At 41.7% G+C, this 13,873-nt stretch overlaps 1 protein-coding gene across 1 annotated transcript in view; it reads right to left on the bottom strand.

Moving 5' to 3' along the window:
* The window catches only part of DNAH3 (dynein axonemal heavy chain 3), a 200,660-nt gene that overhangs the window by 133,257 nt on the left and 53,530 nt on the right, over nt 1–13,873 (bottom strand). Inside the window, exons 18-20 of the mRNA XM_057749021.1 lie at nt 10,708–10,919; nt 6,587–6,678; nt 2,191–2,305 (exon numbers count right to left, since the gene is read on the bottom strand). Of these exons, the coding sequence (XP_057605004.1) occupies nt 2,191–2,305; nt 6,587–6,678; nt 10,708–10,919 (419 nt within the window). The remainder of the gene's footprint in view (nt 1–2,190; nt 2,306–6,586; nt 6,679–10,707; nt 10,920–13,873) is intronic.

The raw sequence follows: 13,873 nt of genomic DNA, 5'->3' as shown, positions 1-13,873 counted from the left end.
GGTGTCCAGCTGTTAAGTGGTACCTAGGTTCCCATTTTGCTGTTGACCCCTGTCTATAGCTACTTCAGTTAAAAACCCTGAAGGCTGGCCAGACGTAACTGAGCTGTTACCAGCTTCCCCAACTTAACGTCTCATCTCAGCCCAACAGCCTCTAGCAGTATCTAATCCAATCAGATTGTGTAACACCAAGTTGCTGGGATACACCGGTGGCTTGGTCTTGCTGGGAGAGACCCCCAGTTCTCCTCCCTCCCATTGGCTTGTCTACAGTTCTTAGTCAAATCAAGGCTTTGAGACAAAAAGGAAAAGAAGTCACAAAAGAATAACATGCAGCCTGGGGGAGGGAGGAGTATGGGAGCCTTTAGGGTTTTAGTTCTCAGTCCGCACTGCACTTTAGAAAAACCAGGGGTGCCTTAAAAATACAGATGCCCAGGACAGAGTGATAATGTCATTTATTATAAGAAACACATATTTGGTCTTTATCCCTGTTGCTGGCACAGCTCCTAAAACCCTTGGAATTTCTTAAGGGATGAGAGCAGTAAAGGCATCTTTTGTTTTGTTAATGAGGTGGAATTTTGGACCACAATCTAAGGTTGGGGGCTGGTTGCCAGGAGAGCCAGCCCTTTGATTAGAGGGTTGAAACTTTTAGTCCCACCACCCTGAACTCCTGGGAGGGGAATGGGGATGGAGATTGAGTTCAATCGCCAATGGCCAATGACAATCAATCGTGCCAAGTAATGAAGCCTCTATAAAAACCGAAAAGGAGAGGGTTCAGAGAGCTTCAGAGCTGGTGCACATGTGGACGCTTGGGGAGAGTGGCATGCAGAGAGACAGCATGGAAGCTCCACACCATTTCCCCATCGGCATTCCATCTGTGTTCCTGGGTCCTATATCCTTTTGTAAATAGTCTGGTGATCTAGCAAGTAAACTGTTTCTCTGAGTTCTAACACATTAATGGAACCCAAGGAGGGTGTTGTTGGGACCTCCAATCTATAGCTGGTCAGTCAAAAGCACAGGTGATAACCTGGGCTTGAGACTGACATCTGAGGTAGAAATTGAGGGTGTTCGCCCTTGGCCTGTGGAATTGATGCTGTCTCCGGGTAGATAGCGTCAGAATTGAATTGCAAGGCACCCAGCTGGTGTCAGAGAATTGCGTGGTGGTGTGGGAACCCCAGCCACCCACCCCCAAAACACACATACTGGAATTGAGTGACCAGAAGTGTACCAGGGTTGAGATGCACAGCTTTGCGAGCGGAAGGCCTGCAGGATGTGAGTTTCTGCCTGTTGCCTCCACGATTTACGGCTCACCCAAGCAGCAAGCCCTCCTACCCGTGGACCATCCCAAGAGCAAGCCAGACCCTGGAGGTGGCTGAGCAAACCCTTTAGGTTTATGCACCTCCACATGAACTCTATGAACTTGTATGTTTTCTACGAGTGCCAGTGAAAAGAAAGTCTACAGCCTTGCTCTTTAAAATATGGTCCAGAGACCACAGCTTCAGGATGATTTGGGAGCTTGCTGGAAATGCAGAACCTCAGGCCTCAGCCCAAACCTGCTGCATCAGGACCTGCACTTTAGAAAGATTCTCAGGGAATTCCCGCACTTAATATAATAACACTTGAGACGTGCTGAGGATTGTCTGCCTCAGGTGTACTTCTGAGGGACCTGGGGTGCCCTGCCTGGGAGATGCTAATTCAGGAGGCCTGCTCAGCTCTTTTTCAACAGAAAGCTTGCTGCTCTGAATCAAAAGGCCTTTCTCATTTGAAAATGCATCCCTCCGTGGTGTCTGGGAGGAAGGCTGACTGGCACAGGAAGGCAGGCAGCAGGAAATAATCTAATGCAACAGCACACTGATTGTAGACAACAATACTGTTATTAAAAACTTCAAAGCTGCTAAGAGGCTAGACCTTAATTATCCTACCGCAAAGAAGGAAGGGTAATTATGTGAGGTGATAGAGGGTGGTTATCATAATGCAATATGTAAAAGTATTAAATCAACTGTCCTAAATGTTGTACACCTTAAACTTACACAATGTTATGTGTCAATTATATCTCAATAAGGAATTTTAAAACAGATTAGTTAGAGATCCTTCTTCCTTGAGTTCTGTTGCAATTCTGAAATGAATCCCTTCTGTAATTTACGACATAATAAACGGGCTGCTCTCAGGGGGCTGAACAGTTGGACTGAGACTCACACTGTCTCTGTACTTCACGAAGTTGAATGTCATGTTAGCCCAGTCTAACTTCATTTTCTCCAAGTTTTTCTCCAGAGAGTATTCCTTACTGGCAGCTGCACCAATAGGCTCCAGTCTAAAGAGAGAACATAGCGACAGTAACATCAATGAAGGAGGCAGCAAAAACACATCAAAGGCGGCATTTCAGCTCAGCCATTAGAGAAATTTAAAAAGCCTTTAATTTTACTAAAAATGCTTACCATCCTACTCTAATATTTACCAGCTATCGCCAATGTTTTGCAGGGTTTCTTGACCCTTGGCACTAGTGACTTTTGGGGTGTGTTATGCACTGAACTGTAACCCTCCAAAAATCATATGTTCAAGTCCTAACCCCCAAGAACTCAGATTGTGAGGTACCCTGTTTGGATATAGGGTCTTTAAAGAGGTAGTTAAGTTAAAATGAGGTCATTAGAGTGGGTCCTAATCCAATATGACTGGTATATTTATAAGAAGAAAAGATTAAGACACAGATACACACAGGTGGAAGACCACGTGCATGTGAGGACACAGGGAAAAGGCAGCCATCTGCAAGTCAAGGAGAGAGGCCTCCGAAGAAACCAACCCCCTGAAAACCTTGACCTTGGACTTCAAACCCTCAGAATTGTGAGAAAATAAATGTCTGTTGTTTAAGCCACTTGGACTATGGTATTTGTTATAGCAGCCTTAGAAATCTAATACAGGGTGGATAATCCTCTGCTGTGAGGGGCCGTCCTGTGCACTGCAGAATGTCCAGCAGCATCCTTGGCCTCAGCATTCATAGCTAGCTGCCAAGAGCTGACTCCCCCAGTCCCACCCCTTGCCAGTTGTGCCAACCAAAAATGTCTCCAGGTGTTGCCAAGTGTCCCCGGACGTGGACGCCCCCAGTTGAGAATCACTGTTTTAAGGTCATTAAAACAAGACTTTCTTTTTCCATTTCCACTTACTCCTTATTATTCCTAGTTACTTCAGAATTATTACTGACTTCTTATTCAGATCTTAGAACTTCCGTTAATTTACATGATGGTTTTTCTCCACGCCCTGTCCCTGCCTTTTAAAAAAACACCCGCTATTTTCCTGATGCACTGGGTCCATCCATCTATAGCCCCTCTGTTCCATAGAAAGGGGGACGGAGGGAGAGAAGGGGAAGATAAATTCCTTTCTTCTTGTTTCCACGGGAGAGCTGGGTCCTAAACCCAGGTGTGGCCAAAGAATTGGGAAGCAAAGTTCTTGGAGGAATTATTCTTTCTGCCTCAGCACTGTCTCTCATTCTATCCTCGACCATCTGGTCTTTACTTACACATCAGGAAACTGAAGGCCAGAGGAAGCAAGTAACATGTGCAAAGCTACACACACAGCTGGGGAGTGCCAGAACCAGGTCTAGATACCAGTTCCTCTGACTGCTCATCTGGTGTTTCTTCCTCCTCTACTATGTACCTTCTCCCCTCTCTTTGTCAGAGAAGCGGTAGAATTGCTCACATGTGGTCAGCCAAATAGGGCAACTAATTAGAGCTGAAAACCCTCATTTAGCCTCATGCAGGGAGGCAGAAGAGGCATGGGTAATGCCAGACAATAACCGATCAACACCTCAGCAGCATGGTCATCACCCTAAATGTGGCCTTCTTGGGAGACAACCAAAATGAGTGTGCATACAGAGAATGGTAAAGGCAGGTGCCAACCCAGATGAATAGAGACATAGGCTGGCTGTGTGGCTGTGACCAAGTCACCTGACAGGCCTTCAGTCCCCATCTGCTCATATCAAGGATTATTGGTATAATTAAATGAGATTAAAATGCTTGTAATGTGCCTTTTGACTTATAATTATGAAAATAATTGCATAGGGGAGGCATTCATGAGGTTGGGAGTCCATGATGTATATCGAGTTGACCTTATCCAAATGTGCTAAAGAGGCTCACTAACTGTGGGCTGTGATAAAACTGCCTTAACTGTGGGATAGTGGGGTACATGGAACATCACTCCTCACTAACAGGTAGTAGCTGAGAATTCAGGCGTTAAATCAGTTCAGGTTACATGTCTTATCTCATAATCCTCACGATAACTCCAATCACCTAGCTACTATTATTATTTCCACTTTACAGATAAGGAGACTGGGCACAAAGAGGTAAACAACTTGGCCAAGGCATCACCACTTCTGGATTTGTCACTGCTGAGTATGGTGGCATGGAGCATGGCAGTGTGCTGTGTATCTGCCCAGTCTCTGTCTCCTAAGATGGGTTTTTCTTTTTAGGCAGTAAAGGGTAACGGTTTAGGCTCTGAAGTCAGCTAGCCAGGGCTCAGGTCTTGGTTCTTGTGACCTCTGGATAGTTAATTAGTCTCTCTAACCAATTTATTTCCTCATCTGTAAAATGTAAATAAAATTAGCTAGAGTATTATGTTGCTGTGATGGATAAGTTGGTTAACGCATATAAAATGCTCAGTGCAGCGTAAGTGTTCTAGAGCTGGAATTTCTTGGGACTATCTTACTGGGGAAAATGAGGCCCTTTAATAAAATAACATAAACCTGGTAAAAATGCATGTGTCTCATATGATATCACTTATATGTGAACTTTTAAAAAATGGTACAAATGAACTTATTTACAAAACAGAAATAGAGTCACATGTAGAAAACAATCTTATGGTTACCAAGAGGAAAGGGGAGGAGGGATAAATTGGGAGATTGGGAGACTGGGATGGTAACTATTAAGGACCTACTGTATAGCACAGGAAACTCTACTCAATATTCTGTAATGGCCTATATGGGAAAAGAATCTAAAAAAGAGTGGATATACGTATATGTATAACTGATTCACTTTGCTGTATACCTGAAACTAACACAACGCTGTAAATCAACTATACTCCAATTAAAAAAAAAAAAAAAAAAATCACGTGTCTCTAGGCCTGCTCCTTAAAGAGGGAGAGTAGTGGTGGTATTGGGGGTCATCAGAGCATTCAGGTTGCAGACAGATTTGGGGGCCTGGAAGAACTTAGATTAGACTTGTTCTGCCCCAGTATGAAGGAGGGGCTTTCAAACTCTAGCAAGACTCATTATTACCTAGAGCAGCGCTGTCCATTTAAAATATAACATGAGCCACATAAGTCATTTCAAAGCTTCTGGTAGCCAATTTAACACAAGAAAAAAGAAACTATTTTATTTAACTCAATAAATCCAAAATATTTTTCATTTCAACATACAATCAATATTTAAAATAATTAGATATTTTGCTTTTTTTTCCCTTAATATTCCTTTGAAATCCAGCCTATATTTTACACATCCAGCGCAACAAATTCAGAATAGCTACATTTCAAAGGCTAAGTAGACACATGTGGCTAGTGGCTCCTGCACTGGACAGTGCTGACCTGGAGGATTTGTTAAAACACAGATTGCAGCGTTGACCCCCTAAGTTTCTGATTCAGCAGACTGGGGTGGGGCCTGAGAATGTGCATTTCTTTTTCCCCCCTGGTCTATATTGGAGTATAATTGCTTTATGCTGTTGTGCTAGTTTCTGCTGTAGAACAAAGTGAATCAGCTGTATTTATACATATATCCCCATATCCCCTCCCTCTTGAGCCTCCCTCCCACCCTCCCTATCCCACTGCTCTAAGTCATCACCAATCACCGAGCTGATCTCCTTGTGTTATGCAGTTGCTTCCCACTAGCTATCTATTTTACATTTGGTAGTGTATAAATGTCAATGCACTCTCTCACTTTGTCCCAGCTTCTCCTTTCCCCCCACCCCATGTCCTCAAGTCTGTTCTCTACATCTGCATCTTTATACTTGCCATCACTGGGTTCATCAATACCATTTTTTTTTAGATTCCATATATATGAGTTAGCATATGGTATTTGTTTTTCTTTTTCTGACTTGCTTTGCTCTGTATGACAGACTCTAGGTCCATCTACCTCACTACAAATAACTCAATTTCACTCCTTTTTTATGACTGAGTAATATTCCACTGTATATATGTGCCACATCTTCTTTATCATCTGTTGACGGACATTTCGGTTGCTTCCACGTCTTGGCTGTTGTAAATAGTGCTGCAATGAACACTGGGGTACATGTATCTTTTTGAATTATGGTTTTGAGAATGTGCATTTCTAATGAGTTCCCAGGTGATGCTGAGGCAGCTGGTCTGGGATCACAGTCTGAGAACCACATGTGTTGAGTGAGAACCAAACCCAGTTGCCTAACAGGGTCTCTAGTCTTAATAACACATCTCCCCACCCATCACCCTGAAGGAAGTGTGGAAAAAAAACAGGGTCCTGAGAATCTCTGGTCCTAAAAACAGCAGTTCAAATAGTACAAATTCTCATACACAAATTACAGGGGCATTTGGAGACAGATACTTTGATCAAAAAACTTTCTGGTGGGAGGAGCCTTACTTTTCAATGAATTTGCCAAATCCAAATTCCAGCATATTTGAGAGGCAAGTCGTTTCAGTGGGCTTTATTTCATAGCCAACAATCTCACTGATCTGCAAAGAGAAAAACAAGTGTGTATTGTCCAAGGTAGTGTTGTCCAGTAGACTTTCTATGATGACTGAAATATTCTATCTCTGTGCTGTCTTGTGCAGGAGCCACCAGTCACATTCAGCTGTTGAGCCCTGGAAAGGTGGCTAGTGTGATTGAGGAACTGATTTTCAAATTTTATTTAATTTTACCTAATTTATATTTAAATAGCTGCATGTAGCTAGTGGCTATCGAATTGGACAGTGGAGGTCTAAGGATTTGGGCCCACCCTGCATTGTGTCTGGTTTACTGGGGGTTATTCTCACACCAGGATTTGGCATAAAGCAAACTTATGGGCACCTTACGGGCTCACAGCGAGGTCTGGTTTGTTTTTGTGCTCCCAGGGCTGAGCGCAAAACCTGGTCCATGACAAAAGCTGCTTACGTGTTTGCTGAATAAAAGGAGGAAGTCATGAGTACATGGGACAGGCAGATTCCCAAATCCTGTAATCTGAGGATGCTGGGAAGGAGGAAGACTCCCCCACCAAAATCTTCCTTTCCAACCCAGCGTGCTAACTTGTTGGAAATGTTAGCACTTTTGCACATTCCTTTGGTGTAAACATTATCTTAACCTTATCTTTTTTTTTTTTTTAACCTTATCTTTTAAGTGAAAATATCCTCATGAAAGGTCTTTGATGAAGTCTCTGATGGCTTTTGAACACTTTTCTCAGGGACTGAGAGATCTGGGCAGTATGAGGCTCTGTTAGAAGCCTCGCCTGCTGCCCAGTTTTGTCTCTGTCCAGCTCCAGCAGGACTAAAGAATGCTGGAGCAGGAAGGGACATGAAAGTCACATCCTGTGCTGTCTTATTTAGGCCTGTGTCCCTGGGGCCTGGTATGTAGTAGGCATCAATAAGCACTTGTGGAGTGAAAGCATGAGTGAACCAGCTAATTCAAACCTCCAGGTTCTGAGGTCACCTGGAGGACTATTGAGGTAATGGAAATAATAAAAGTAATTAACATTTATTGAGGGCTAAGTATGTGGTAGGCACTGTTTTAAGAGCTTTATGTACTTATTTCATTCTCCCAACATGGTGAGGAAGGTACTAATATATTATTGTTCCCATTTCACATACAAGGGAATTGAGACAAAGAAATCAAGTATCTTGTTTATGATTATCTAGCTAATAGACCATAATAGCTATTGCAGAATTGGGACTTGGATCTAATTCTGACTCCAAAGCTCTCATCCATCATACGTTAGTGTTTCCTGCAGGTCTTCTATGTATAGTTGTGCAGATTATATACTGCACAACTCTAGAAAGTACAGTTCACACTGTAGTGCACAAAAATAGCATTCCTTGGAGCACAAACTGCACAACTGTTCCTGGTGGCCCTGGGCTCTCATTTATTCTCTAATACCTGCAAGTACGGCTTAGAACAACATACTATCTCTAGGATTAAATGACATAACTGTGTAAAGCACCTGACATAGTAAATACTTGGCCTATGGAAGGACTCAGAGATTCATGGTCTTATTTTTTAAATTGCTTTTGTTAATTATAGAGATTAACAAGGCATCTGGTTTTCTAATTCTAAGGGCCTGAAGGGATGCTGTCCAATATGCAGCCACTAACCCCTTGTAGCTATTGAGAACCTGAAATGCAACTAGTCCATATTGAAATGTGCTGTAGGCAAAAGCACACCATATTTCAAAGACTTAGTATGAAAACTGTAATGTAAGAGATCACATTAACATTTTTATATTGATTACCTATTGAACTGATAATGATTTTGATCTGTTTGGTTAAATACATTCATACGATTTATTTCACCTGTTTATACTTTTAAAAATGTGGCTACTAGAAAATTTAAAATTACACGTATGCTCATATCATATTTCCAGTGGGCAGCAGAGTCCTAGAGGGCCAGCTTTGGTATATATCAGTGCAGTGTTACCTTGTTCCATCCTGTTTTAAACCATAATAGTAATAAAGTCTATGTCTCAAACATGGAGACTAGCCTTTCCTGCTTAAGTTCTGGGAAATGGTCAGAAATCTCAACAAAACCACCTCATGACCTCAGAAGATGCATTCTGTAGCCTTGAGAGCTACAGGTGGTTTAGCCTACAGAGGCCCCTGCCAGAAGCAAATCTGTGCACAAGGATCTCCTGAGTTAGGCATTAGAACTGAGAATGCTTCCCCAGGCCTGGGGCTCTCACTGGGGTGGCTTGTTGTGTGACCTACAGTACAGGCAGGAATGAGCTCTGAGTGGGGGCAACCCTGAGTGTATCTGCTGGCCTTTGTCCTTTCTGAGCCGATCTTCAACTGTTTAGCCCATTGAGATTCCACTGTAGGTGCTCTTTACTCAGGAGCCACTTTACCTCTTACCTATAGTAACTTACCCATAGTAAGTGGAGTATAATATATTCCATTTTCACCTATAGCTCACTGCCCCTACTGTCCGCTCCCTCTCTTTGACCTGATATTTCCTGCCCCCTTTTCACACATCAAGGCTGAGGCAAAAAGACCTAGATTCCAATTCTCTCCCCCACCACTCACTGACCAAGTGACAATTTATTGTTCCTACCTCAAAGGGTTGTTGGGAGGATGAAATGAGAAAATCTGCATAAAGTATATAACAGTACCCAGTACACAGTTAGTACTCAATACACTTTAGCTATTATTGTTATTATTATTTTAATTCCAGGGAGTTTTTCTCCCCCAATCTATCCATCTAAGTGGCCTATAAATGAGAATTATGAATGTCTAGGAATGGCTGGGATTTTTAAAGTGCCCATGTGTGAGAATACTGTCATCAAAGGGGAAGCATCTGACAGAGGGGATGCCCTTCTGAGCACCCCCTGGAGCACTGTTTACATGCCATTGATGACAGCACTTTCTATAATGCCATCTCATGGAGAGACCTAGCACTGCTGGAGGGTACCTGTCTACCTAACTCTCCAAATGGTCAAAGTTCTAGGCAGCCTAGGTCTACAGGGAGAGGCACCTTATGAGTGCCAAGTGAAGGCAGCTGCCCCTGTACAGATCCCTTTGCTGAGGCAGCTCAAGATCCGAAGTCTACCAGATGACCTTTGCTCTGTCCTCCTTTACATCCTTTGCATAAGTCTTGAATTTCAAGGCTTTCTGGGAAATTACATGCAGCTCCTCTCTACAGAAAAATCCCAAATCTCTCACATATGAAGATCTCTGTTGTCCCAGGGAGATCAAAATACTCCTAATGGGTATGCTCACAGACCGAGTTCTTCTAGGGACAATGTCTTCATTCTTGTGCATGGTTCCCAGAGAGGGAATTTCAGGCCTAGTCAGAGAGGAATTTGCCTCTGGACAGCCAGTCTCATCTCCACCTCCACACAGAGCAATTCCCTGGTACAAGATGTTTCAAGGCCATTGCTAGCTCTTGAATGTAACGGTTATTTTAGAAATACAGTGAGTTTTCTTTTCTCTGTTTAGTATTCACACTACATTTATCACCTTCACACTTGGTTGCTCATAAAAATCCCATCATTTTTAAGGGAGAATACTTATTATTCTCATTTATAGACTCAAAGGGCTGAAAAAAGAGTGCAAAATTATTTCTGAACATAGCCTGCTGGATGATGAAGCTGAAGTAGGAATCATCTGCTATTGTCAGGAGATCCCAGGGATAGATGTGACTTTCTCTTTCATGTAGCCTAGGTCAAGGAACAAATCCAGGCCCCTCCCATTGTAATTCAACACCCTTATCACCTTTTAGGACCCTGAACAGCCATTTGCTTAGGAAAGCAGATAAGGAGAGCCTTTGTGGCCACTGGCCGGAACAATACTCAACCACCAGCAATGGGGTCCCCAAAGAAAAGGGTCAACCTGTTCGTCTGTAGAGGCAGGAAGCTACTCCCTTCCTTCAAAAGGCTATCACCCCCTTAACTATTCCCTTGGCCTCAAGTAGATTCTCCTTTCAGAAAGAAGAAGCTTGACCCATTAATGCTTCCTGCCTTCCAAAGGGCTACCAGGACCAAGGATGGGCTGGGCTGGCTGGGGGTGGGCCGTGACAGGGACCTGCTGCCAGTGCCGGTCTTTCATTCCTGGGTTGCAGGAAATGCTGAGGATAGGGATGTGTTGCTTGAATTTATCAATCTTGTTTTTCACATTCTCTGCTAAGCGCCTGGGTGCAGGCACATCAGCTAAAGTCTTGGTCAATTTATATATCGTCCTCCACATATTCCCTACTTCCTCCGCGATTTCCTCAGCATTCAGTAAAAAGAGGGGTCCTGAAATAGAAAAGATGAGGTGAGGGAAAGGTCAGATCACCAAGCCGTGTTAGTCACATGTACCTTTAATTCCCTGAATTTAGAATTGTGTCTATGGTATGGATATTGGAACAAGCACAGGCTTTGGAGTTGGGTCTGAAATCTCTAATTAGCCAGTGAAGCCTTGGGCATATTGACTGAACCTTTCTAAGCCTCAGCAGTCTCATTTGTGACACAGGTAATAATGGATACTTTGGAGGATGACTGTAAAAATTACATGAGATAAGTAAAGTGGCTAACATAATGCCTGGCACACAACGCAAGAGCAGTTAGGGAATCAATTGTTAGTACAAGTTGTAAATGCTATTATAGAAGTATCAAAAGGTGCTTCACAAACGCTGTGAAATATTAACAACTGGGGAATGTGGATGAATAGGGACATAGGAGTTAACTGTACAGTTCTGACAGCTTTTATATAAGTTTGAAATTATTTAAAAATAGATTACCTTTAAAGTAGAAAATGACACCTCATTTATATGTATATATATATATATAAACTTCGCCAAAACATTTATTTTCTTCTCCTCCTTTTCTTTTATAGGTATCTTTTAGCATTTGGGTTTCACATTCAGTCTTTCCATGCTGCTGCTTCCTTCTCCTTTGATATTGCAAATTAGTATTAACTCTTGCATTTTGATGTTGCTAATTAACTCAAAAACACTTTTCTTGGGACTTTCCTTGTGGCGCAGTGGTTAAGAATCTGCCTGCCAATGCAGGGGACATGAGTTTGAGCCCTGGTCCAGGAAGATCCCACATGCCGCAGAGCAACGAAGCCCATGCGCCGCAAACTGAGGCTGTGGTCTAGTGCCCGTGTGCCACAATTACAGAGCTCGCATGCTACAGCTACTGAAGCCCACGTGCCTACAGCCTGAACTCTGCAACAAGAGAAGCCACTGCACTGAGAAGCCCGTGCATTGCAAAGAAGAGTAGCTCCTGCTCGCCACAACTGGAGAAAGCCTGCGTGCAGCAATGAAGACCCAACACAGTTCAAAAAAACAAAACAAAAACAAAACAACAAATAAAAAAACCCAACCAACCAACCAACCTAACAAACAACAACAAAAAAACCACTTTTCTTTTAGGGCTGCCAAGACGAAAAATAGATTCATTCATATAGTTTCATAATTAATAACATGTTTTATCAACCCAACATTTTTTGTTAAGTAATAAAATATTAAAATTTTTTAAAAAGAAGAAAAGAAATATGCATGACTTCCATGCAATATATAAAAAGAATTATACACCATGTTCAAATGGGGTTCATTGGCGGAATGCAAAGTTGCTTTAATTTTTGAAAATCAAGCAATGTAATATACCATATTAACAGTGGAAAGAAGAAAATCGCATGATAATGTAAATTGACGCAGAAAAAGAATTTGACAAAATCCAATATCCACTGTTGGCGGGAATGTAAATTGGTACAGCCACTATGGAAAACAGTATGGAGGTTCCTTAAAAAACTAAAAATAGAACTACCATATGACCCAGCAATCCCATTACTGGGCATATACCCTGAGAAAGTCATAATCTGAAAAGAAATATATACCACAATGTTCATTGCGGCACTATTTACAATAGCCAGGACATGGAAGCAACCTAAATGCCCTTCAGCAGATGAATGGATAAAGAAGATGTGGCACATATATACAATGGAATATTACTCAGCCATAAAAAGGAATGAAATTGAGATATTTGTAGTGAGGTGGATGGACCTAGATTCTGTCATACAGAGTGAAGTAAGCCAGAAAGAGAAAAACAAATACAGTATGCTAACTCATATATATGGAATCTAAAAAAATGGTACTGATGAACCCAGTGACAGGGCAAGAATAAAGATGCAGATGTAGAGAGTGGACTTGAGGACATGGGGTGGGGGATGAAGGGGAAGCTGGGAAGAAGTGAGAGAGTAGCATTGACATATATATATACTATCAAGTATAAAATAGATAGTTAGTGGGAAGCTGCTGCATAAAAACAGGGAGATCAACTCGATGATGGGTGATGACTTAGAGGGCTGGCATAGGGAAGGCGGGAAGGAGTTGCAGCAGGGAGGGGATATGGGGATATATGTACAGATACAGCTGATTCACTTTGTTGTACAGCGAAAACTGGCACAACAGTGTAAAGCAATTATATTCCAATAAAGAGCTTAAAAAAATCCCATATCCATTCATGATGAAAATCTCTAAGCAAACTAGGAATAGAAGAGAACTTCCTCAATCTGATAAAGGGCACCTATAAAAACCTACACTAACAATACATTTTTGCATATATTAAATATGTATTGCTTTTTCTATGTCAATCATACTATAAAAAAAGTAATAAAAAAAAAAAAGAAAACCCATTATACTTACTGGTGAAAGATGCAATACTTCTCCCTAAGATCAGAAACAAGGAAAGATTTTCATTCTCATAATTCAATAACAGAAAGATAGCTGAAAAAATCCCCAAATACTTGGAAATTAAACTACATACTTCTAAATAACACATGGGTCAAAGAAGAAGTATCAAGAGAAATTTAAAAATATTTTGAGCTAAATGAAAATAAAAATTAACATTAAAAGTTGTGGGATGTCACAGCCAATATAATGCTCAATGGTAAAAAGCTGAAAGCCTTCCCCCTAAAATCTGGTAACAAGACAAGATACTCTCACACTTCTACTCAACATACTATTGGAAGTCCTAAAGACAGCAATCAGACAGGAAAAAGAAATAAAAGGTATCCAGATTGGAAGGGAAGAGGTAAAATTGTCATTGTATGCAGACAATATGATACTCTCTATAGAAAATCCTAAAGATTCCACACAAAAACTACTAGAACTGATAAGCGAATTCAGCAAGGTAGCAGGATACAAGATAAACATACAGAAATTGTTTGCATTTGTTTATGCCAACAATGAAATATCAGGAAGGGA

The sequence above is a fragment of the Hippopotamus amphibius genome, chromosome 9 (assembly GCF_030028045.1).
Source record: "Hippopotamus amphibius kiboko isolate mHipAmp2 chromosome 9, mHipAmp2.hap2, whole genome shotgun sequence".
NCBI classification, from domain to species: Eukaryota; Metazoa; Chordata; class Mammalia; order Artiodactyla; family Hippopotamidae; genus Hippopotamus; species Hippopotamus amphibius.
The sequence above is the reverse complement of the archived record's forward strand: the minus strand, read 5'-3'. Positions and strand labels throughout refer to the sequence as shown.